General features: G+C 49.4%; 3 protein-coding genes across 10 annotated transcripts; all 3 read left to right on the top strand.

Annotated features, from left to right (window-relative positions):
• Positions 1–480: 480 nt before the first annotated feature.
• Positions 481–15,336, top strand: SFPQ (splicing factor proline and glutamine rich). 8 transcript variants are annotated; one of them, XR_004500179.1, is made up of 13 exons: positions 481–1,216; positions 1,617–1,805; positions 1,900–2,201; positions 2,311–2,406; positions 3,652–3,848; positions 4,134–4,218; positions 4,513–4,630; positions 4,848–4,896; positions 4,977–5,098; positions 7,706–10,881; positions 14,020–14,064; positions 14,346–14,420; positions 14,891–15,336. XR_004500179.1 is itself a non-coding variant. In XM_019008884.2 (11 exons), the coding sequence occupies exons 1-10, from the start codon at positions 593–595 to the stop codon at positions 14,038–14,040; spliced, it is 1,803 nt and encodes a 600-aa protein (XP_018864429.1). In that variant the 5' UTR covers positions 481–592; the 3' UTR covers positions 14,041–14,064; positions 14,346–15,336. The 8 variants fall into 8 exon arrangements, 1 of the variants encoding a protein (XP_018864429.1); XR_004500178.1 differs by having other exon boundaries at positions 14,629–15,336; XR_004500180.1 differs by having other exon boundaries at positions 15,265–15,332.
• Positions 15,337–18,166: 2,830 nt separating this feature from the next.
• On the top strand, positions 18,167–19,497 carry TMEM35B (transmembrane protein 35B). The gene is made up of 3 exons (XM_015649058.2): positions 18,167–18,308; positions 18,748–18,928; positions 19,021–19,497. Exons 1-3 carry the CDS (start codon positions 18,201–18,203, stop codon positions 19,149–19,151), a joined length of 420 nt encoding a protein of 139 aa, XP_015504544.1. The 5' UTR covers positions 18,167–18,200; the 3' UTR covers positions 19,152–19,497.
• A 363-nt stretch (positions 19,498–19,860) lies between these two features.
• LOC107214226 (platelet-activating factor receptor-like) lies at positions 19,861–23,251 on the top strand. Its single transcript, XM_033519628.1, has 2 exons — positions 19,861–20,573; positions 21,448–23,251. Exon 2 carries the CDS (start codon positions 21,457–21,459, stop codon positions 22,459–22,461), a length of 1,005 nt encoding a protein of 334 aa, XP_033375519.1. The 5' UTR covers positions 19,861–20,573; positions 21,448–21,456; the 3' UTR covers positions 22,462–23,251.
• Positions 23,252–24,872: the final 1,621 nt, after the last annotated feature.

The raw sequence follows: 24,872 nt of genomic DNA, 5'->3' as shown, positions 1-24,872 counted from the left end.
GAATGCAGAAATCGGACATCTTTTATCTCAGATTTGGTTTCAAAGCAGAAGGGAAGGTTCCGGCCACGCCGAAGCAGCGAACTATAATTGAAAATACATTTATTTGACATTTTTCCAGGCACAGCTAGGGCTTAGCGCGCCCTGAGGCACCGGGCAGCCAGGCCCCGACCGCGCCCCCATCCTGGCTGACAGCCGAGCCAGCCAATCACGACTCCCCTCCCGCCGTGACCTCTCCTCCCGCCGCTCAAACTGCCCAATCAGCAAGCGGGAGGTTAACGGATCGTCCTGTGCCAACGTCGGCGGTCAAACGGGCCAATAGACAGAGGGCAAGCTCGTTACCAATGAGATCAAAGAGGTGGCGTAATTGCGACACGCTATTGGTGATTTCACTTGTCAGTCACCGCCGCTAGTGCCGGTGGTTGGCTGGCAGGGAGGAGGGGGCTTCCGGGGGCGGGGAAACTATATTAAGGTCGGACAAAGGCGGCAGCGAGGCCGTCCACCTCGCCGCCATTTTGCGCAGCGGGCGCTGAGGAGCAGCAGCCGCCGCGGCTGGAGCTGTTTTTTCGTCTCCGTCTCCTCTCTCCGGTACACCATGTCGCGAGATCGCTTCCGTAGCCGTGGCGGCGGTGGCGGTGGCTTTCATCGGCGCGGCGGTGGTGGCGGCCGCGGCGGCCCCAACCACGATTTTCGCTCTCCGCCGCCCGGCATGGGCATGGGACAGAACCGCGGCCCGATGGCGGGCGGCCCGCAAGGCCCGGGCGGTCCGCCGGGAGGAGGGCCGAAGCCCGAACCACCGAAGCCGCCCACGTCCACCTCTGCTCCGCCTTCTTCATCCTCTTCAGCCTCCGCCACCACGGCGGGACCCACCGGCAGCCAGGCGGGAGCGCCTCCATCCTCTGCGCTTCCCGCGGGGCAGCAGCCACCGCAGCAGCCGCCGGTTTCGGCTCCCTCCTCGTCTCCCTCCGGTCCACAGCCGCAATCCAAGCCTAGCCCCAGCCCCACGCCGGCCGGCGGCCCTAAGAAAGGACAAGGACAGTCTTCCGGCGGCGGCCCCAAGGGACCGGGCGGCCCGCAGCAGGGGCCGCATAAGGGCGGCCCAGGGCATCGCGGCGGACCGGGCGGAGAGCCGCGGGGCCGCGGGCAGCAGCATCAGGGCCAGCAGAGCCTAGGGACACAGCAAGGTTCGGGAGAAAGAAGCGAGAAGCTGTCGGACGAGGTGAGTCACGGCCCCCCCCCCCCGCCTTACGTCCCTCAGGCACAAGATGGCGGCGACTCCGCGCGCCCGCGCCGCCATCTTGAGGGGAGGAGCGGGGGAGAGGCAGCGGCGCCTCCGCGGGACCCGGGTTGGTCTCCGGTGTCAGGGCGGTCCCGGGGCTGCAGTTTGCGTCCCATCGCGTTGCCCGGGGCTGCGGTTTGGGTTCCCTCGAGGTGGCACGGGACTATGGTTTGGGTCTTCTCGTGGTGCCCCTGGTGGTCCCGGGGCTGCTGATTGGACCCCTTCGCAGTGCCCGGGCGGTCCTGGAATTCCGTTTTGGGTTTTGCGGGGGTGCTCAGGGCTCCCCGCAATTCTGTGTGCGGCACTCAGTGGTGGTTCGAACTGGTCTGATTCTTTGTAGGGGTTTAAAGCGAACCTTTCTCTGCTGAGACGGCCCGGGGAGAAGACGTACACACAGCGCTGCCGGTTGTTTGTTGGGAATTTGCCTGCGGATATCACAGATGAAGACTTTAAAAGGCTGTTTGCCAAATATGGGGAGCCGGGAGAGGTTTTTATCAACAAGGGAAAAGGCTTTGGATTCATTAAATTGGTAGGCATTCATGTTGTGTGTTTTCCCGTTTCGTTTTCGCGATGTGGTGATGTACAGCTTAGTTTTCTAAAATTGGGTTTTGCACTTCCCCTAGGAATCTAGAGCTCTTGCAGAAATCGCAAAGGCAGAGTTGGACGATACCCCCATGAGGGGCCGGCAGCTCCGTGTTCGCTTTGCCACTCACGCCGCTGCCCTGTCGGTGCGGAACCTCTCACCCTACGTGTCCAACGAGTTGCTCGAGGAAGCTTTCTCCCAGTTCGGTCCGGTGGAAAGAGCTGTTGTGATTGTAGATGATCGAGGTAGATCAACAGGAAAAGGCATTGTTGAGTTTGCATCAAAGCCAGCCGCAAGGAAAGCATTTGAACGGTGTACTGAGGGGGTATTTTTGTTGACAACGTAAGTACTTCGGCAGGATCTTCTAGTTTTAAGCTGAATAAAAACTGTAGCATTCTAGCTTTTCAGAATAAAGGCTTTTAGAGGAGTAAAACGAGTATTTTCTGTTCAGTACTCCTAGGCCAGTTATTGTGGAACCATTGGAACAACTGGATGATGAAGATGGTCTTCCAGAAAAGCTTGCTCAGAAGAATCCGATGTATCAAAAGTAGGCACTATCTTTTGATATAAACATGGTATTAATGATGTTTTAAATAGTACTGTCTTTGAAATTGAGGAATATGGAAAATTTTTCAGAAACAGGCTTTTGATTCTTGGTTGTATTTCCAGTTCTTGGGGTTTTTTATGTTTTTAGTTTAAAGTATAATGATTTGTTTAGTGTATTCACCAAGTGTTACACAAGAAGTTTTCTACATTGTATTGCAAAGAAATAACTCGACAGATGGTTTTGGTGTATGTAGAAACTTGAAAAATCAGGCTTGAACTGTTTCATGCTATTGTTGAAAGCTGTCATCTCCCTTAAGGCATGTCTTGGGTTGATGATCCCATGGGGAGTTTGAAAATTTACATTCATGGTTTGAAATGAGAAATAAAGTAAAATTTTAACTCAATCCATGATTTGTATAAACTTGTTGCATGTGGATTTGCCTTATGAACTGACTGCTGGCATAAAGGGACAAAGAGTTTAGAGGAGTTTTAAAGAGTCAAGAGAAATCTTCCAAAACAGTAGGTTTGTGATAGAATCAGTATTTTAAACTTGTAGGAATTTTATAATTTTGTAGGTCATAAAAGGGAGGGCAGGGAGGAAGTTCTAGTCAGTCTTGCTTGGCTTAGAAAGGGTTCAAAATTCTTGCTTTGATCAAAAATTGGAAGTGGTTTAGAGGCAGCTTTGAGAGCAATGTGGATTAATACAGTATTCCAAAACGTTGAAATACTTTATATTGGTAATGTAGGGAAAGCTTTTGAGCTTGACAGTTTTGTTTCATAAATTATTGAATTTAAAATTCGAGTTTATTTATATGACAAACTGTTGGCCCTCAGGTGTTTTTGGAACTATTCAAATGAAAGTGAAGGCTGTCATTTGCCTTTGACACAGAGTTCTTTGGCACTGGAGAAATCCACCTTGTTTGTGTCTGCTTGGGCAAAAGCATGTTTGAGGATTTTGCACCTGCAGTTGTCAGCAGTGAAGTGTCTAAAGGTAGTTAAGAATGAGGCAAACAAGCAGTAGGACTCTGAAGATTTTCTTGGATGTGATAGTGCAGGAGTCTGCACGTGTGCTGTGATAATTATTTGTATTCGGTGTGTAAGATGCAGCACTTCCATCACAGCAAGTTGTCAGGTATTCTCAGGGCTCCCTTGATATTCCCTGATAACTAGGTTATTTTGCCTGTGATCTTGTATTGACCTTGAGTTTCCAGGGTTGCCCACTCTTTAAATATCTTCCTTTCTGCAGGGAGAGAGAGACTCCTCCCCGTTTTGCTCAGCCTGGCAGTTTTGAATTTGAATATTCGCAGAGATGGAAATCTTTAGATGAAATGGAAAAGCAGCAGAGAGAGCAAGTGGCAAAAAACATGAAAGATGCCAAGGACAAACTTGAAAGTGAGATGGAAGATGCTTATCATGAGCATCAGGCAAACCTCTTGCGTCAAGGTAATCGGTTCTGAATTCTTACTATCTTTTTGCTTTAAATGCTGACTGAAATATATGGCTCTTCAATTGTTTAGTGAATAAATACATGCTCTGACTATGAACTTGAGAATTTCAGAGGTACAGAGAAACTAGAAGTTTTTGATATTTATCTCAGTGGCATATTGGTAAGAACAGTGACACTGGAACGTACTTCTCTGCCACAGTGCAGCTGTGCCAGATCTAATTCAGATATAGTTAAAATGTGACATTTTGTTAAAAAGCTGCTCACAGACTTCATTCCTGCAGACCTCATGAGGCGTCAGGAGGAGCTGAGGCGTATGGAAGAACTTCATAATCAGGAAATGCAGAAACGCAAGGAAATTCAGCTGAGGTTAGTTTGCTTTCATGGGATTTTATTTAAAGTTACATTTATGCTTTTTTTTTGCCAATTACTTACATATAAAAGTTTTCATTTTTCAAGAAATGCCATTGCTGCTTCAGTTTGTGTTTGTGAAATTGAACTGCTGTGTAAGTTTCTCCTCAAATATTTGAGCGTCATAGAGTATGTTGTTTTTTTTCTGAAGTGTAATCATTTAGTGCCTTTATGTTGCTGGAGCAAATGATGTTGGTGTGTGTTCAGTGTGCTCCACTCCTGGGGTTTAACAGTCTGCTTTGGGATGACCAGGCAGGAGGAGGAGCGTCGCCGGCGGGAGGAGGAGATGATGATCCGTCAGCGGGAAATGGAAGAGCAGATGAGAAGACAGAGGGAAGAGAATTATAGCAGAATGGGTTACATGGATCCAGTAAGTGACATCGTGGTGGGTTTGGGATATATTACCATGTTCAGGAATTTTGTTGATGTATTTTCAAAATCACTGTGTTTTGCTTCCTTTGGGTTGGCAATTGTTCTGTGTCTGTGTATGGGCAGTGGCAGTTGTTGGCTGTATATGTGCTTTGTCTCCTGAAAAGTTTGGATTTTTTGGTTGATTATCCAAGTTTAAAATTGTTTCTTCTATGCAGAGGGAGCGAGACATGAGAATGGGTGGTGCAGCCACAATGAACATGGGAGGTAAAGAGTCTTCTAAGTAATTACTTCATGTGCCTAACTTAAGAATTGTCAGAATATGATTATATATTTCTCTCTCTTAGATCCTTATGCTTCAGCAGCCCAGAAATTCCCACCTCTGGGAGGTGGTGGCGGCATAGGTTATGAAGCTAATCCGGGAGTTGGCCAAGCAGCCATGAGTGGTTCTATGATGGGAAGTGACATGGTAACGTATCCTGTGGTGGCTTTAGCTTAGCACAAGGGAGTTGATGTGGTTGGGAATGAGTTCTCCAGTGTTCGGATGGTTGTGGAAATGTCACTGTTAACTGCTGACTCTCTTGTCAGGTGTTTAACACAGGACAACGTGGCAGCGTGTAGCACTAGAGTAGTTGATAACCTTTATGGTAGCTTACACACTCAGAAATTGTAAGTGAATTCAAATGTGCTCTTCAGCATATTTGCAATTAACCGACTTCATTGGACTTGGGAAATTCTGCGTCACTGTTGGGCTTGGAAGGATTTTTTATGAATTCTAGAGAATCTGACAAATTTCATCAAAATACTTAATGTGGTAGCTTTTCAGTAATTTGATGTTCTGTATTGATGGACAAGGATTTTTTTGTTCTCCTTCCCAATGTAACACTGTTTTGGCCCTTCCAAGCCTAGGTGGGCTGGATGCATGTTGGTCTGGGTGTGCTGTTCAGTCCAAAATCTGCGCTCAGGTCTGTTCCAGCAGCAGATTAACTTAAGTAATCAAGGGTAAACAGCATATCCATCAGTCTGTGCTGATGTTGCTGTAGAAGAGCAGAAATGCTGGTTTTTAGCTTCAGGCATGTTCCAGCTATCCTAGACTATAGCCATTTGTGGTTCCTGTCTCCCAAAGGAATGATAAGCCTGGTCTGTTTTCCTGTGTTGGGCATGACACAAAGGTGTAGAGCCTGTTAAAGCTACAGCATATCTCCTGTTCAGAGGTATGTTTCCAAACTACTAATTTCTGGCACACTACATGTGTGACTGGGCTTGGAGCCTGCTTGGTGTTCCTACACTGAAACACCATGGATGTAGATTACAGAAGTGCTTAATGGGCAGGATGTGAATCTGTTGGCTTAGGTGGCGATAAACCAGTGTGCCTTCACCCTCCTGAAAGGGTGTACACTTGTAGTACAAGCTGAACTAAGTGAGTTTTGGGTGGGTTTAGGCCTCTGGCTTAATGAGCTGAGCTACCATAGTAGCTTGTCAGATATCTTCTGTTTCATCTTTTTGGGGAACATATCTTTGGAATGGTAACTTCACAGAGCATCATTGATTCAGTAGATAGTGCTGTTGGCCTAAAGGTATCTCAATAACTTACTGATATGTAAGCAGTTCCTGAGTTTCCTGTGAGCAGTTAGGCAGTGTGTGGTGGTACTATGTACATTTTTCTCCTGAAGACCATGGTACAGGTGCATGGTGAACTTGTGTAGTCCCTGAAATGTGATTTGGTCAAAAGAAGTGACAGTGAGGTGGATTAACTGCCTTGAGTATCTTAGGCTGGGGATCTCTGCCACACAATGCTGTCACAGTTTCTGGGCTGATACCTTTAAATAGAGCTGGAGATGAGCTGAAGCTGCAATGAATTAGGTAGAAATAACCTAAGTAATATTTGTGAAACTCCTTTCTTGAAAGGGTTGATGCTGACATTCAGAAGTCAGGAGCGCTCAAGTGTGCATTTTCAGTTGCAGATACTTTCTGTAACTAACCACCTACCATTGTTCTGTTACTCAGTAGTGGGAACCTTGGTTGAAATGAAAATTTAAAGTTCTCTTTGACCTCATAATGTGTAAGTTCTGTAGATTGAATGCTCATCACACCTAGTAATACAGTAACTGAACGAAGTACATACAACTAGAGAGGTACTAGTAAATAGACCTGAAGTCTGCTTTATTGCAGAGTAACTTAGCTGTTACACCTTGGTGTGAAACCTTTCAATTGCTGTGAAGCTGTGAATTTTTCAAGAGCTTGTGGTGAAGGTGGGGTGGGAAGGGAAATACTGCCTGGATGCACACAACCCTCTGTGCATTGCTCTTAACTGGAAATACTGAATGCTTGGAACATGTTTCACATCTGATGCAGCACCAGCAGCTCTGGATTACGTTGGGTTTGAATAAATGCCAGTCTTTGCTCGAGCAGTTGTGTTGGTTAGGTAGAGCACTGGTCAGTAGCATTTTTCACATTTTTTTTTTTCTTCTTGCAATGCAGTAGTGCTCACAATGAGTTTTGGTACTGCTAAAGGCCTCTGCAGTTTAGTCAGCAGACCGTAGTCTTAACCCCATCTTGAAAAGCACATGGTCTCTAGACAGCACATGCCAGTTCTGGTGAGTAGGCATTCTGTTACATTTGATGAATGTCAGCTCCTCCTTCAGCCAACTGGAGCTGCATTCTCTCATTAGGCTTATTTGGAAATGACAGTGATGTAATCTGAGCTTTTACTGCACTAAAGGTGAGAAGTTTGCAAGCCATTGCATTAACTTGGTTGAAAATTTTGCTAGAGCTCATTTGGAAAAGTTGTTAATTCACATCTGCACTAATGCTTACCTTTCTAGCACTGCAGGGAGGATCTGTTCTTTGTAACAGATGTATGAGAATGCATCAAGTGGGAACATACCTCAAGGCATGTATTACAATAAACTAATTTTTAAATTACCCTTTTTTCCTTTCTATGTTCCCGGTACCTGTGGATCGGCTCAATGGTGATTGTATCGACGAACCTTGACTACGGAACCTTCTAAAAATATATACTTAACACACATGGACATCAACTACTTATAATGAACTGTTAATTCTGTTCCAATAGCGTCCTGAACGCTTTGGGCAGGGAGGTGCGGGGCCCGTGGGTGGCCAGGGTCCTAGAGGAATGGGGCCTGGAGCACCAGCAGGATATGGTAGAGGGAGAGAAGAATATGAAGCCCCAAACAAAAAGCCCCGATTTTAGATGTGACCTGTAGTTTCATTCCAGTTTGTTTTTGTCTGTCTTGTTTAGACACCGACTTCTTAATTCTTGCATTTTAGTAAGAAAGCTACGTTTTTATGGATGTTAGAAACTTACTGACCTAATATTTGTAAGTGGTCTGTTTGGGCGAGTACAATTTAATTATGTAATGCAGTGTTTCAAAATCAAATTTAGCTGTTTTTTTGATGTATAACGTCCCTAACTTGATGGCAGTGTACCTTGTGCCACTGAATTCCCAAAGTGTACCAACCTTTTTTTTACTGTGCTTCAAATAAATAGAAAACTAAATGTAGTAACTCTTCTTGCCAGTCATGGTTAACGTGGGAAACAAGGCTGAATACCACACCTGCCACAGTAACCTGAGAGCCTCGAGCTGAGGTCGGACCTAGACCAGGGTGTGGAACTGCAGTGAAGAGTGAGATCTCTTCCAACAGTGCCTCTCTAGCCAAAGATTGGGTGAAACTGTAGCCAAACTTTGCAGTAGGTGCAGATTTTTTGAGCAGTAATTGTGCTGCAATAAGGAAGCAAATGGAAATCTTAAAAATGCTGTAAGATACATTATTTAAAGCTTCACTGCAAGCAGTGCAGTAATGAATTCCATATTTTAGCTATGGGTGGTGGGATGGTAGCACTTACCACCCTGGCAGTTGCTGCTTGGAATCTTTTAAAGACTTTAAGCAGAAGACTAGCAATGGTTATTTTAAAATAAATTCATAGAATGCCTTGTATTGGCTGACTTCCTCACTAAAGGATTGTTAATGTGATATTTATATGCTCTTAAGCTGTTTTGAGATTACAGGATCTGGCCTTGCTCCATATTGTACACCTGCCTGAAAGTGCTTGGCAAAAAGACCAGAAGTGTTACTTGAGTGATTAAGGTTAACTTGCTTATGTCCTCGTGCTAACAGTGGACTAATCTGCCTAGTTGAGAATACAATCATTTGTATTATGGGGACTGCAGGAACTATTCTTAAATTGTGTAGCTGGTGGGCAAATTCTAAAATCCTGTATGTAAAATACAGCAATCAGCTTGCTTGCATGATGGTTATCGCTCTTTTATTATTGATGTTTGGAGATAATGCTTCAAAAGTAGTATCTGAATCTGGAGTTTTAAGAGTTAATACTACACAGTGCAAATAAACTCCCTTTAAGGTTCTTTTTGTAGAAGATCTGATGAATTCGTTAGTTTGCTGTTCATTTTATTAAGCCCCAGAAAAATTTCAAAGCATTCTGGACTCATTGGTAAAGTAGTTGCTTTGCTTATTATTACAATGTACCAGGTAAACTGGGAAGGTTGACTTCCCAGGGTCAAATACCTCAGTGTTAATGCAGGATACATCAACCTGCTTGGCACAAAGTAGGTAAACTTAGCTTGGCTGTACCTTCACGTGATCCCCAACCACCAGAGTTTTGTGAATAGCTTTAACCTTTCCAATATCCTTCCATTCCTTGTGCTAAGCATTGGCTAATTCTAAATTTTCTGCTAAATTTTCCGTGTGGTTAAAACTTAAGTGTCAGATTGCAGGCTTTTAGGGTACATATGTCTGATCCTTTTTGAAGTGTACTGTTACCCCTTAAATGATGGAATAGCAAGTTGGGAAGGGCTGATACAGATAACACTGATGTGGAACATGAAGCTCACTAAAGAGTGATTCAGCTTGTTTGGTGAATGCTTTTTGTTTACCCAGAAAAGTTTGGGGGTTGATAACATGCTACAACAATGAATTGCTCTTGAGGAAATATCAAATTGGCAGTTCCTAAACTGCAGACCAAGTATTTGGAAGTTACTTGTATTGGATAGTTTACAAATGAGCAGTATCGATGCAATTTGCATTATTGAAGCGGTTTTAAACAAGATCTTTTCTGGAGGGTGTTCATGGGACACCCTCAAAAGGTGAAGGTGTCCGAGGTGGGGAATTCTGAACGTGAACATTAAATTAATTTTTTCAGTTTATTTTTCAGATTACATGTCATTCTTTATTAAAAGAGATGCTGGTGCATATCCTAAAGTATGTTCTTTTGTAGTTATGTAACTTGGAAGAGAAAAGGATGCTGCTGTCTTTGTACCTTACAGAGCTTTTCTTTGGGTACCCCTGTTTTGTACGTAAGCTACTGTTGCTAGGTATTAAAATAGCTGAGCTGCAAAATCATTAGTAAATATATTTGAAAGATTTGGCAGTTTTCAAAACATCTGAAAGTTTGCTTTAATCTGGCTTTGTTGTAGCTGCATAAGCAGAATTTCTAAAACAAGTTCTGCTTTGAGTTGCATGTACTAAACAGGCATATGATGAACTAGCCAACTTCTTTTCAAGACCTTTTAAAGATAGTGTCTTAAAAGCTGGCAAACATGTCAACTTCAAAATGTGATAAAAGTTACTAAATGTGGGAGGTGAGAAAGTGACATTCCTTTGATCTGTTCCTATGAGGTTTTGGACTTCTTTCATAAACTCAGATTTATATAATTAAATCTTCTAAAATCAGAAAAGTGCTTTGCTGGTCAGACCTGGTTTTGGATGGTCTGGATCACGTAACATTTTTTCTACTGGACTTGGAGGACATTGGCTGTTGCAATTTAGCTTGTTTTATCAAAATTGAGCCCATTTTGACACTTGGAGCTCTAAAAACTGCAGCAAGTAGAAACTGGTATCGTTACACATATGTCTTCACACTTTCTCAGAAATGAATACAGAATAATCTTACCTTCTGGTGTAGATACATTACACTAATCATTTGTACAGCTGATGAGAAATTGAAAATGCTTTTGAGATTTTGTGGTATTTTTGTGGTAGACAAATTCATGGCTTCTCCTTGGCAACCATTTACTGTGGCAGCAAGTTTTTGCTGGAATTTGAGACTGCAATTTACACTTTAAACTAGTGGCCTGCTACATAACTGCACTTAGCCAGCATTTCTGCAGTTCATAACTGTGAGGAACGTAGTACCACAAATGGCAATGGACATTAGGACCCGGATGTAGTATTCCTGCTTGCTCCAAGATTCTCATTGCCGACTGCGTACAGGTAGGTAACAAGCAATATAATATAACTTGGTGACTTTCTATGTAATCTTATACAGTGGGTATTCTGACATCACACTTCTGACTGTGGAATTACAGTGCAGCACTCCATACCTGTATGCTGAGCTTGCATCAAATCTGCGTGGTTTTCGGTTTAAGCTTTTGTCTCATTCAGAGACAACAAGTAGTTACTGTGGTTCTTAGATGAGGATTTCCAGACCCGATTTCTCTATACATACGACTTGGCTTGGGTGGATTTTTCTTATTTCTGATGTAACGAAGATATTCTTAAATGAGCACTGTGGGGAAGAGGGAATGTGATCTTAAACTCAATTGAGTAGTTGACAAGGTGCTCTTAGTGCCTGGAAAAGAACACGTTTAAACTTTCTGTAGTGATGAAGTGGCCCATCTGCAGTTCATCCGTGTGTAGAGTCTTGGTTTGGTGGGAATGTGTTAGTAACCACTGCTCTTGCCTCGTGTATGCTATGTGAGAGTCACCTCAAGCTACGGGTACAAGCAGCTCTGAGACTGATCAAGAATATTTTTGAGGACATAAATGAGTGCTTGATTGAATATCCCTGTGAGTTTCATAGAGCTTATTGGACATTGGAGTAGTCTTTATTTTAACCTTTGATTGACAAGCCTGATACATTCCTCTGCTTTAATTGACAGTGATGAGATTCTGTACTTCTGCTTTGTAGAGTCATCTTGTTAGTGTAATGTACAATTCCATTTTTCATCAGTCTTGGGATGTAATTCGAAACTCTTCATTACTAGAACTCCTGACTGTAGTGTTCCAGGATTAACATGCTTACGTTGCAAGACATTCGGACATGCTGATCTCCAGCTCTTTTGCATTAGCTCTTGAACCTGAATTTCAAAGTCCCTTGTTCCAGTGAATGATCTGGCTCTTGTCTGATATTCAGTTTATTTCACAGGTGTTGTTGTAATGTGTTTTCCCTTGCTCTGCAAAGTTCTGCTTTGCATACTTGTTTCTGGTATTATCGTCACTTCTGGACCCTTCTTTGTTACTTTCCAGGCAGGACTCTTGCTGGTGAACAGGGATCTCCTGGACAACGTTGCCCTCTGCTTGTAGCCACCTTTCCATGTTCCATTGAACCCTTGAAGTAGCAGGCGCACCATAAGATAATGACAACAGGTCTTTGGTTACACCACAGTGAGTGTAACCCATGCCAGCTGGTCACACAGTGACGCCTTGTCGCAAAGTCAGTTTGGCTTTTCGTGATGGTTTACCTGTGACTTGAATCCATTTTGTGATGGCTTATCCTTACCTGGGACTGGGATCCAGTAGCAAACCTGCTGGCAGCCACTGTGCTGTCAGGTAGCAAAACTGAATTAGTGATCTTAAACCATTGCTCAAGATCTGACCTAAGTTTTTCCAGTGTGCTCTGGATACTTGACCTGCAGGAATGTCATGGAGGGGTTATTGGCACATCTGCCTCATTCTACGTATTTGAACTAAGCAGGTTTTTGACACTCTTGGAGCAAGCAATTTGTGACTGAACCATGGGGCTCAGACCAGTTCTGACTGCAGTAATGAAACTTGGTGTGGTAGCAAACTTAAGTCATGTCTGCTCTAAGTCAGTCTGTAACAAGTTGGTACAAGAAATGACATTCAAGTGCTTGCATTGTGTTTCATCTTGGTTTTATCTGTGTGTGAAATACACTTTTTCTCAAAAGCTTACCTGAAACTCAGAAGTGTGGTGTCAGAATACATCTGCGTACTGCTAGGCCCTCTGAGCAGAGCCTGGTGCTGGCAGGAGAGCACAGCACAGTGTGGATGGGGCTTTATTGTAACATTAAGCATACAAAGTGTTGATTTGCTTGCAGTTCTCCCCATAGCCAAACACTGAGGCCTGTGAGTAGTTTTAGGACTGGAGCAGTAATGGGGTTGCATGTCTCTGTTAATCATTGCCAGCTGCAGTGACATGATCAGGAAGGCCAGTGTTCTGTTCCATTATGTTCAATGAGGCTGACCATGTTGGGAAGGATGCATCCAAGTATGCTGCTCTGGGGAATCACTTGGCTTCTTCCACTACATCAAGTTTTGGAATCAGCTAATTAGCTTCAGATTTTTTTTCACTCTCCATACCAGCTACTGGGGCTGTTAAATAGCTGCTGCTTGGAAAAGGAAAAATGGGAGGATTGGCCTTCTCCCACCTGTGTCATTGCTGCTAGGTAATGATTGACACATTAGGACTTGGCTGTGCAATCCCGCAGTGGTCTGTGAACACCCCATCTCTATAAATGTTGCTTCTGAACACCAGTACTGAAGAGCTAATTGGGGAGGGTTGGGAGGAGTGTGGCTAGCAGGGAATCTGCAGTTTTCAAAGGATGCACAAAGATATAGTATCCCTTATGCATGGTGTTTGTTGCTATGGCAGAGAAAACAAAACGTGCATAACTCTCCTGCTCCCAAGGGCTGGGAGGAAACCCAAGGTGGGTGGTGGGTTGGAGACTAAAGCCTGGAGTTGTCCCTGCCTCGTCAGGTCATGCTGTGCCCGTGGTGGGATCTGCCTCTCCCAACTGGAACTGTGCAGAGCCTTGTACCACATCCCCAGCTCTCACTATTGCAGGCTGCCCTCAGCTATAGTAAAAGGGGGTCTTCAGGAGGGAAGAGCCTTGTTGAGGATAAAAGCAGAGACAGTGCCAACCTCTAGTGTCTGCCTTTGGCTTCTGAAGCACTTGTTGGACTGTAGAACACGAGGGCTCTAAGAGGCCAGGACCACTGCACTCCCTCAGGAAGGGGAAGAGAGGGGGCATTGCTACAGGAGACAAATAGGGTCGTAGAGTTGAGGCAGCTGACAAAATTAATGCCTTCACATAAGGGATAGTATACCTCTGGCTGCAATCAAACATCACTGTGCTCAGACTGGGGTTATGGTTTGTGCTCAGGGTGCAGTTCTTCAGGCAACTGCCTGCATATTCCTTCATCTCTTGATGAGTGTTTAGGCTAGCCTATTTCTGCCCCTTATTTTTCCACGTAATAGCTTGGAATAATTGCTAAGTTCCCCCTCATAACTAATCAGTCCATGTATGTTAAAACCTTCTTTTTAAGTTAGTTTTGAATGGTCACAATTTGCTGTGTATGACTCTAATAACTTGAGGTGTTATCCTTTAGGTGAAGATGAAAGCTGAGTGACACTGGAGTGCTCATCCATGGGAAGTAAGTATTGCTTTTTTAGTCCTGGATGGATGAAATAATAAAGGTTTTTGGGTGCTTGAGTATCTTTGAACTGGGGAACACTGGGAACCTGGGACGAATGGATACTCTAAACGTGTAGGGTAGAACACAGTCCTTGCTGTCACACTCTGGGCTTGAGCGCCCTGACTCCGCCTGGCCTTGGTATCTTGACAGCAGCAGCTAAAAATACCTTTCTAGATGTGGGTTTGTACAAAAGATTACAAAATCACTGTGGGTATAATAACTTGGGCATGTTTTTCCAGTTGAGGAGTCGAACATGAGCACATCCAGCACGGTACCCAGTGGTGTGTGGAGGGACCAAGGGAACAGGTGGACAAGTAAGTAGTTGGTGTCCTTACAGTGCTATGAAGGATTGGTATCCCATCATCTTGTGCTGGGTTATGTAATTCCAGCCTGAAACGTGTGATTAATCTCAATTTTATGTAAAGTTTATTCATCTTGCTTTTGTACAGCCAAAATGTAACCGTTGTCTGGGGCTTTTCAGCCCTGCAGCAGCAAATAAATTCTGTCCTTTTTGTGCTGCAGGTGGTCAAACAAGAAATGACCATGCCTGTGCTCAGGCTACAGTTGGTGATTGTCAGCATGGGAAAAGGAAAATAGAGCAGCTGCTTCTCAGATGTTAATTCAACTAAACCTTGTTAAAAAGCTATTTGCTGAAATATTTTAACATTGAATTAAAAAAATAACCTGGTGTATAAATCAGCATGTACAGGAGCACAGCAAATAAACCAACTTATAGAGCTGGAATTAATGACATTTTCCCTCTAATTTGCTACTAAACTACAAGGGGATACTTCAGCTATTTAAAATCTTGTTTGAGGAGCAACATGCTGAGTACCTTAACTTGGGAGTCACAGGTAAGTAACAGTAGACCTGTAAGGTGTGAAGCCTATGGGATTCAGTGGGTAAATTCCTATTGAATCCTCTGTGGTTTGTCACTGCTGCTCCTTGCTGTGGGGTAGGAAAACACACAAAGCCATATCTGATCTTAAAAGTATATGAATTCTCTTAATTTAATCTCAAATCTGATGTGAATACTTGAGAATATATAGCAGGCACATGGCCTGTGATTCTGAATGGTGATTCTGTGTCATGTAGTTTCTGCTGTTGTTTTCTGTGTTTCTTTCAGAATCTTTCTAATTGTGTGCTTTGCACTTGCAGAAAAAGAAGTCTGAGTGCAATGAAGAGGAACATAAAGCTTTTAAAAATAAAAGACTTAAATATTTTTATAAATTATGTCTGTTTTATTCCAGAGGGTATTCAGTGAATAAGCAGTCTTGTCAGTGTGGAGTGGTGTGGCTGGGTCTGAGAAACACAATTTTCTGGAAATTTCACTCATTCCTTACTTCCATTTGGCGTGTTACAGTTTTGCTTTGTAGAATTCCAAATATTTACCTGTGCCTGGTTGGTTTTTAATAGCTTTCTTGGTGATGACTGTAGTAATTACGCCTGAGATGCCAAAAGTTAGAGTTCTTTAGAAGTCAGAGCAGTGCTGGGTTTAGCTGTTGCAGCACAAATTACCATGGTTCATGTTGCTTCACTTGATGCTTTGGCAGCTGCACTGTGCACATATATTATGGTTCATGCTGTCACTTGTTAAATACAGTCCCTTATTTAATTATCAAGTTGTTTAATATGTTGAAATACACCAGTGGTGGCTGTGCTCATTGTAGCAGGGTTTCCTCCTGCATTGGCACAAAGGGTCATGAACATTTGGCTGGGACCTACTTTGCCAGATTAGAAACATGAAAATAAATCTAATTTTGTGTTGCAACGTGGTATGAAATGCTTGAGAGGGGTCTGAATGCCTGGAGGTGCTCGTGGCAGGGGGGTTTGGTGCTGCACTATGACCTGCTGCTCTTCTCTAGGGTAATCAGGTGCTGGGTGAGGACTATCTGAGGTGTTTCCACTCTGTTTTGATGACTCTGGTATTGTCTGGATCCTAAAAAGGCTTCACTGATGTTTGTGGCTCAGTAGCTGTTTTGCAGAGGCTGGGGTTCAGTACTGTTTTGCAGTAGCTGTTTCTTTGTCTCCACAGCTACTGCAGCTTGTGCAGCCTTTTTTCTTCTGACTCTGTTATTTTCCAATAACTTGTCCTCATTTGCACTGCTGCAGCACTGTCTGCTTCCTGTGAGAAATTTGCAGCATTCCATGTGCTGAACTTCACCTCTTCAGCTCCCAGCTGTAAGCAAACTGCAGCCTGTGTCCTGTAGGGACAGGATCAGTTTTCCCTGGTGCTGGTGTTGGCTGTTGCCATCACCCGCGGTGTCCTCTGGTGAGGCTGACACCTCGTTCTACCAAATAGTTCATTAAAGTTGCTTCTGTAATCAATAAAAGATCAGAGGCTGAGAGCAGGTACACTTGAACATTATCCTGGGATAATCCTGACTGCTGCCCTGATGCCACTGCCCTGCACATGCACTGAGCTGCTGCACTCACTTTTTCAGGGTTTGATGTTTATTTTTAAATTTATTTCTGACCAAGGAGCTTTCCAAGTCATGAAGGCCTGCACCCTCCCCAGGCCTGTTGCTGTGTTTTGGTTTGAAAATCATAGATGTTTGTTAGTGAAGGTAGGAATTTCTTTTGAAATTGAAAAGTGTAAACTCTTCCCCCCCCAAATTATTACAATTTTAAAATCAAGGGCCTCTCAGGCAAAGAATTGAATAGGAATAACAGTTCTTTACTAGGAAAATTAAAATAAAAATGCAGTAGTACAAAAAACCCAAAAGCAAATCCATTGGCAGAGTCTGAATACAACCCTGTTGGTCAGGGTCTTAGTAGCAGTCTGATTAAATGGTGGCTGCAGTCCTCCTGGAGTGACAACAGATGTGGTTCTATCGAAGCAGTGATCCTGTAGAAGGGTGCGGGTTTTTTTTTCTGAAGGTTTAGCTGTTGTGGGGATAGGTCCAATCTTCTGGGCATCTAGTGGAGGAAAGCTAACTCTGCAGTGTTCTAACACGGATTATATCCAAATGAGAATATCCACCTCTTCCTGGGGTGGAGCATCTCATGGTGGGATGATGTAATTTTATCAGTCACGCAGTGAGACTCAATGGCCCATTAATAGAGGATATCCCCCTAGAGTTACGGGTCATAGATAAAGAACACTGCCCCACCTGGTTTTAACATATAGTAATAAAATACATACTTTTAGTTAAATTTTGCATTACAGCCCAAGACATGCTGTCATTGCATGGTGTGCCAACCTGAGCTGCAAGTCATGTTGAGCAGCTGAAGGATCATGTGCTGCCAGGAGTAAAAATAGTGTCACTGCCACTGGTCCCTGTCCAGCCAGTGCCTGTGGCAGCCCATGCAACGTGGTGGCCGAGATGGGGTCGGTGCAGGCCCAGGCTGGCTGTGTGTCCTGTGCTTCCTCGTGCCTGGAAAACACTTCGGGCTCTCACGATTTATTTGCATTAAAAAAAAAATATTTCCACTTGGATTACACAAACGACAGCGCCTGCGGCTCCGCTGGGCCTGGCTCTCGCCAGTGCTGGGCTGCCGTTCCTGGGAGGCTCGGCTGGTGCAGGCGGTGACGCTGAGGCCGGGGGAGCGCGGCCTCCCTGGGGCCAGAGCATCTCGCTGCTGCTGCTGCCGGCTCGGTCCGGCTCCCTGGAGCCGTGCCCAGCGCTGCCTCTACCTTGCTTGATCTGCGGTCCCCGCAGCCCCTCGCACCCGTAGCCAGCAGGGGCTGCCGTGGATCACACCCGCTCACAGAGCCCACGAAACCCCAGCTGTGGGATTTGTTGCGGGGTGGGGGAGTTCCCTTTTTCCTCCAGCTCTATTTCGGTGGAAGGATGGTGCTGCTGGCAGGGACGTGTCACAGCCTGGGGGGTGACGCTGCACATCTGAGCACCCCCTGCTGTGGCAGCACCCAAGGGCAAGGGGGGGGTCCTGTCCGTGCGGGGCTGGGGCTGGAGCGGGCGGGTACCAGAGCGGAGCGGGGCCAGGCTGGGCCGGGCACCGGGCGGGGACCAGAGCGGAGCGGGGCCAGGCTGAGCCGGGCACCGAGCGGGGCCAGGCCGGACTGGGAACGGGGCCAGGCACGGGGCTGGACCGCTCCGCCCAGCTCCGCCCCCGGGCCCGCCCGTCCCGCCATGGCGGCGGCCTTCACCGCCCTCCGTGTCCTGCTCGGACTCTTCTTCTTCCTCACCGGCGCCCTGAAGGTCTCGGACTGGCTCTCCGCCGACCTGCACCGGCACATGGTGAGCACGGCCACGGGCTCGGGGTACGCAGGGCCGAGCCCATGGGGAACGAGCAGGTTGGGGGTAAAGAGCACTTCGGCGTGCAGGGCTGAGCTCCGGGGGAAAGGAACAGGATGGGGTGCAGGGCTGAGCTCCGGGGGAAACGTGCAGGGCTGACCCTGTTGTGGTGTGGGGCTGAGCCTTGGGTGAGAATGAGCAGGTTGGGACTACAGGGGTTCATGGTGGAGCACTTTGGGTACAAGGCTAAGCCCTTCATAGTGAGTCAGCCTGAGTCCCTTGGAGCGCAGTGCTGATCCCCTTAGAGCGTGTGGTTATTTAGGATGCAGAGCTGATCCCCTTGGAGGGCAGGGCAGGGCAGGGCAGAGTAGACACACTGGAGGGGCTGTATCCCCTCAGGCCCAGGTTCAGGGCTGCCTCTCTCCCCTCCCATCCTTCCCAGGCATCGGAGTTCGTGCGGTTTGCCAAGGTGTTTCCCCTGAAGGAGTTGGGCCTTGTGCCAGAGCCGGGCAGGTACCTGGTGGCTGTAGGCTGGCTGGAGGTGACGGCAGGGCTCTTGCTGGCATTTGGGCCCCAGCTGCTTCAGGAGATCAGCAACTTCATCCTCAGTGTCATCATGATCGGTGAGAGCCAGCTGGGCGCTCATTGCCCATTGTGGGGTTTTGTGACTCCCTCAGCCAGAGACCCTTATTCCCACGCTCTGTTCCTTGTCCAGGTGCCATCTACACGCTGCTGGCGCTGCAGGAGCCGCTGGCCATGTGTGCCCCGGCCACCCTCTGCCTGGGCCTCCTCCTGCTGCTCAACATCCGTGGGTACCCGCCTGCCCCCCGGCCCAAGTTCAAGTGATGAGAGGCAGGAAGGACAGAAGGCTCAGCCACTGGGAAGCAATGCCTTTATGGTATTTTCAGGGATGACATCGCATCCTGCAGGGTAACTTGCTGATGAGACAATGATGCTGTGTGTTCTCTCCTGCCTCTGCCAGTGACTCTGGTGCTGGTTGACCCGGGCTGGTGCTGTGGTATGGTGGCCATGGCACCACTGTGACACTGCTGTGGCACTGCTCCTGCAGCTCCGTTGCTAAACTCGCACAAGGTGTCCGGCTCTTTTCCAGTGTTTGGCCACACTGAGCAGGGGCTGGCTCTGCTTTCTTGGGAGCTTTCAAATTTTGGAATAAAACCTCTTCTTTTTCACATTTTTGCTTCCCTGTTTATCTCTGCCTCCCCCCCATGCTAAGCCTCAGGGGTAAGGGGATGTCCTGGGGCTGGAGGACCCAGTCCCTGGGGACAATGCCTGGACACCAGGCATGGGGACATGTGGAAGCTGGTGAAGGAGCAGCCACAGGGGCAGATGGACAGTGTGGAGAGCACATCTAGGGTGGGATCCCTCAGACACCCACAGCAACCTGACAATGTTCCAGGCCCCTTGCTGTGCATCCAGGGAGTGATAGGATCAAGTGCCCAGGCAGGCATGTGCTTTTTGTGGATCTTGCTCCCACAGGGTGCCACCCTCTGCCACCCCAGATGGGCACAGCAGTCTCAGCATGAACCACAGTTCATCTGAACCCTGTGTGTCTCCCAGTGAGGGGGCTGGGATGGCCGTGTGTGGAGTCTGGCTGTTGGGGTGAGCAAGGGGTGTAGGACACTGTTGTACAGCAGTGGGACCTGAACTACCTTGGGATGACATCTTTGGTGTCTCAAAGGAGCACACACAAATTGCAGGGCCACACAAATCAGCGAGTCAGATGCTCACAGAGCTTGCAGGGGGGGTGGAGTGGGGAGGGCTGTAGGGCTGCTCCCCTTAAAACCAGCTTTGAAGCCAAGAAAAGCACAAAGAGCCAGGAGGAGGCGAATTTCTACTTTGATCCTCTTGGGGCATCCCTCTTCTCCTCAGCTGTCAGGTGCAGTAACTTGACCCTCTGATGCTTTTGTCCAGGCGTGGGTGGGAGAAGGGCCCTGGGAACTGGTATTAGATGTGGCTTGTGGCACGGGGAGGCGGCAGCCAGTCCAGTACTGGCCACCCCCACATATCCCCAGCCCCGTCAGCCAGAGCAGGGGATCTTAGGTTGGCTCCAGCAGGGAATCCCCCATTACATACACACAGCAGGTGTTCACTCCAGCTGCTGTCCCACACACACAGGGGGGCCTGGGATGGTGGGTGGGGGTCAGGCAGCCCCTGCCTCCCCCAGCATTTAAAGCTGTTCTCAGTCTGGCAGGATCAGAGTGAGGAGCAGCCGGAGGGGACGCAGCCACTCCTGCCCAACCCAACAAGGTAAGTAACAGTTGTGGTGTGGGTGAGATGAGCATTCACTGCTAACAATGGGGAAGGAGGAGGAAAAGGGTACCACTGAGGGATCCAGAAGTCCCTCTGGGGTCCAACTGAGGTTCCCCCAGGCTCAGCAGCTCGTGCCCTCTGTGCTTCAACCTGGGGCTGGGTGCTGCGTGTGCTGAATCCAGCCCTGCCGTGCTGGAAAACACCAGCTGGTGACTCAGTGCCTTCATTGGCGAGGTGTGGGCAGGCAGTGATGGGAGGTGAAATAACTGCAGCCCTGGATACAGCCATTCCAGCACAGTGTGGTTTTCCATGACCAGGACCAGAGGCAAACTCTGCTGTGCAGGACTGGGAGGCATGGGGGCATGCTGGCCCCATGCTTGTGCCCCCCTGTTCATATCTGGGTTTCTCCATTCTGGAGCTTGCTGAGCCAGTGGGTGACTTCCTCATGCCTGGCTCCATGGGGAATTTGGGGTGCTGGGAGACAGCTGGGGTGGGTGGCCCCACAGGCACATGCTGTGTGGGAGGTGTTAAGCCCCGCCAACTGGAGCCAGTGTGGCACCTTTGGGTGCCTCCGGCCGCAGCTCTGTCCCTCAGCTGTGCTGCAGCTGTGCCTGCCACTCCCTGGGAGCTCTAGCTGGGCAGCTGACAGTGACCTCTAGGCTCCCTTGTTGTGTGGGGCGACATAGCTTGGGTCTCATCCTCTCCTGCGTGAGCTGAGCCCCCTTCCTGCAGATGATGGCATCCCTGCAGGGCTCTGTCTCCAGCACCCAGCAGCTACTGCAGGTGCCAGCCAGAGAGGTTGTCCTGTCCAGGTCAACATCCCTCCTCTGTTCCCAAGGGTTGTGCCACTGACTGTTCCTCATGTTTGCAGGAGCCCAGGATGAATGGCTCGGTGCTGGGATCACTGCTGGTGGAGCACCCAGGCAAGTGCATGCCCAACAATCCAGTGCAGTTTGTGCTGGTGCCTGTCGTCTACTGCCTGGTGCTGTGTGTGGGACTGCCAGGTAATCTGCTGGCATTGCTGGTCTTCCTGCAGAGTGGCAAAGTGAGGAAGGCCATCCGCATCTACCTCATCAACCTCACACTGGCTGACATCCTCTTCAACCTCACACTGCCCCTCTGGATCCACTACTACCTGGCTGGGGGGGACTGGCTACTCTCGGAGGCCGCCTGTCGTCTGGCCGGGGCTGCCTACTACCTGGCAACCTACAGTGCCATCACCTTCATGGCACTCATCAGCTTCAACCGGTTCTGCGCGGTGCGGGCGGCGCGGCGGGTGCTGCTGTTGACGGGGCCCCGCAGCGCTGTGCTGGCCTGCACCCTGGCCTGGCTGCTGGGGCTGGGCTGTGCCATGCCCACCCTGGCCACTCACCAGACCTTCCCCACCCACGCCGGGACCACCGCCTGCTTTGAGCAGCACGGGCAGCAGCGGCCCTATGCCTATGCCATGGTGGGTTTCTTCGCCGCCGCCTTCCTGGTGGTGCTGGGAACCTACGCCTCCATTGTCCGGGCGCTCTCGGTGCCTGCCGCCGCCTCACCAGGCTCCCACCGGCAGCAGGCCCGTGTCATGGTGCTGGGGATGCTGCTGGTCTTTGTGGTCTGTGTGGCCCCCTACCACCTGACACTTGCCCCCTGGGTGGGCAGCCGGCTCCCTGCACCGCTCTGTGGGCCCCCTGACACTCTGGATGTGCTGCACACACTGACTGTGGCCCTGCTCAGCCTCAACAGCTGCCTGGACCCCCTCATCTACTGCTTCTCCATTCGGCGCTTCCGCGCCGACCTGGATCGGACCCTGCGCAAGATCAGCCGGTGCTTCCCGCTGCCCCCGTCGGCCCCGCCCGGGCCAGTGCCTGGTGCCCGAGCATCCTCCTTCACCTCCTCGTAGCGGCGTGGGCAGCAGGGTCCTGCCCCCGCCTGCCCTGGTGGGATGTGGTCCCTGTTGCCAGGTGAGGGATCAGGAGCAGCGTGGGGAGTGCTCTGGCTTCGTGCACCCCCCTCCTCCCACCCTGCTCTGCTCTTTGTGTGTTCCCACGCGCCCACAGTTCCTGCTCAAGCACAGATCCTGCCCTCCGCGTTGCAGGCACTGGGAGGGTGTCACTGGCACTGGGAGAGCGTCACTGGCACTGGGAGAGGTCTCGCTCAGCAATGGGAGCTGAGCCACAGTGAGATGTGGGAAGACAGAATGGCAAGGAATGCTCAGTGGTTGCTGTCGTCTCCCGGGGGCTCCATCCTGCAGGGACATGCATGACCGAAGACCTCCATGGCATGAGGTGGGCTGTTGAGGGAGCTGTTTGAGGCCAGTCCTGTCCTGCAACGTCCCTAAACCTCATGCCTACACCCCTCCTGCTCTTGGCCAGGATTAAAAATGAACGAGCCAAAGGCTTCCCCAGTCTCTTTGCTGGCGAGTGCCTGTGCCCCTCAGCGAGAAGTTCCTGGAGAGCTGGATATGGGGCAGCCCCGGTCCCCGCAGCCCTGGCCCTGCAGCCCAGTCCTGCTCCTGGGGCAGGGCCCTGTCCCAGGGCGGCTTCTGCCCCAGGGGCTGCCGAGCCCGCATCCCCCTGCCCCGTCCCCTGCCCTGCCCATGGATGGGCGGCTGTGGTGGGTGCAGCCCCCACCCTGCACCTGCCGCCCGCTCCCCATGAGCCCCGGCGCGGCAGGGGCGACGGAACGGGCGTGGGGCCGTGGGCGGTTGTGTGGGCGGAAGATGGTGTTTTCCCAGCCCGGGCTCGTTCCTGCTGCCAGCGCAGCCCCGCTCCCGATGCTGCACAGGCGGGAGAGCAGAGCGATGCTGTGCAGCCACGCGGGTTCTGGGGATGCTGGGGGCAGGGGCGCATCAGCTACCCCCCAGATGGGGGTCTTGCTTCCCCAGCTGCTCTCCAGCACACTCCAACCCATGTGCATGGAAGGAAATGTGAGGCACTGTGCAGGAGGAGATGTGATGTCTCCCCAAACTGCTGGCATGGGATGGGAAGGGTGGTGTGGCCACCAGGAAGGGTGGGTGATGCTGGTGAATTATCAAGGGCTGCCTGGATGCCAGCAGAGAGGTGAAGGTGCAGGGCAAGGCCTGACCCTGGGGAATGGGGTCTCTATGTGCCATGGAAACTGTGCAGTACGTTGACCCAGGGAAACCATGGCTCAGTAAAACCAGCATGGGTTCATGGGATGCTCGCGCTGCCCATGGTGCCTGGACGCTTTGCCCTCATGGATGGGGCTGGATGGTGTCTCCATGTGCCACAGTGCTGCTGCTCAGCAGAGCTGGGACATGTCCCAAGGTGCCTCTGCTCAGCACCCGACCCTGGGCCAGCTGCTTTCGACCACCCAGTTCTTCCCCTTTTGAAGTTCATATTAAATTTTAATCCTTTTATATAACTGCTGAAGGAGGGGGCAGAGCTCTGCTCCCTGCATGCAGCAGGAGCAGCCGTGTCAGCAATGCAGGATGCTGCAGGGCTTGGTCTGGGGTCTGGGTCTGGGGCCAGAGATCTCTTCCTGGGAGCACCAGGACTTTCAGGGGACCCTCTGCACACCAGAAGTGGGGGTAGTCCCAGCTCTAGCTCTGGTTCTGCCAGGGTGTCCTGTCCAGTGGGAAAGCCTGGGGACTTGAACCACAGCACTGGGACATGGACACGACTGCTTAAAAACACACGTAGGGCACTTGCTTGGGCCGTGTCCCCCCACGCATTGGGCAGGGCCTGATGGGGTGTTCTTACACTAGGATGGGGCATGTGCCACCGTGCTGCTCCCGCTACCGTGCAGGGCATTACCCAGGTTATTGTTCCTGCACTTCCAGCCCGCGCAGGCTGTAATTATTATTATTATAATTATTATCAAATTACAGGGTGTGGTATGAGTGGCTCAATGGGGAGGCGGCAGTGGGTGGCCCTGGGTCTGCTGAGGGAAGGCCGGGCCTCCGGGGCTCTACCCTGCCCGCGGCTGCCCTGTCACCCTGAGGCTGTCCCGGTACCTTGGGGCTGTCCCGGCGGCCTAGGGCTGTCCTGGCAGCCTGGGGCTGTTCTGGCACTCAGGGACTATCCCGACACCCCAGGGCTATCTCAGTACCCAGGGACTGTCTCTACACTCTGTCTCGCAGGCAGTGTGCCCGTGGAGAGGCATGGGCGACGGTCCCAGAGTGCCCTCGGCTCCTCAGGCTGATCCAGGGGGGTGCCCACGGGTGGCTACCCCTTGTCTCGGTGCTAGTCCAGCTCCGCAGGGTGCCTCAGGAGATGCCCACGGGTGGGTACCACTCATCCCGGCAGAGACCGCGCCAGCAGCATCTCTCCCCGGCCCCACGTGCGGCGG

Source organism: Parus major, chromosome 23, assembly GCF_001522545.3.
Source record: "Parus major isolate Abel chromosome 23, Parus_major1.1, whole genome shotgun sequence".
Taxonomy (NCBI): domain Eukaryota; kingdom Metazoa; phylum Chordata; class Aves; order Passeriformes; family Paridae; genus Parus; species Parus major.
The sequence above is the reverse complement of the archived record's forward strand: the minus strand, read 5'-3'. Positions and strand labels throughout refer to the sequence as shown.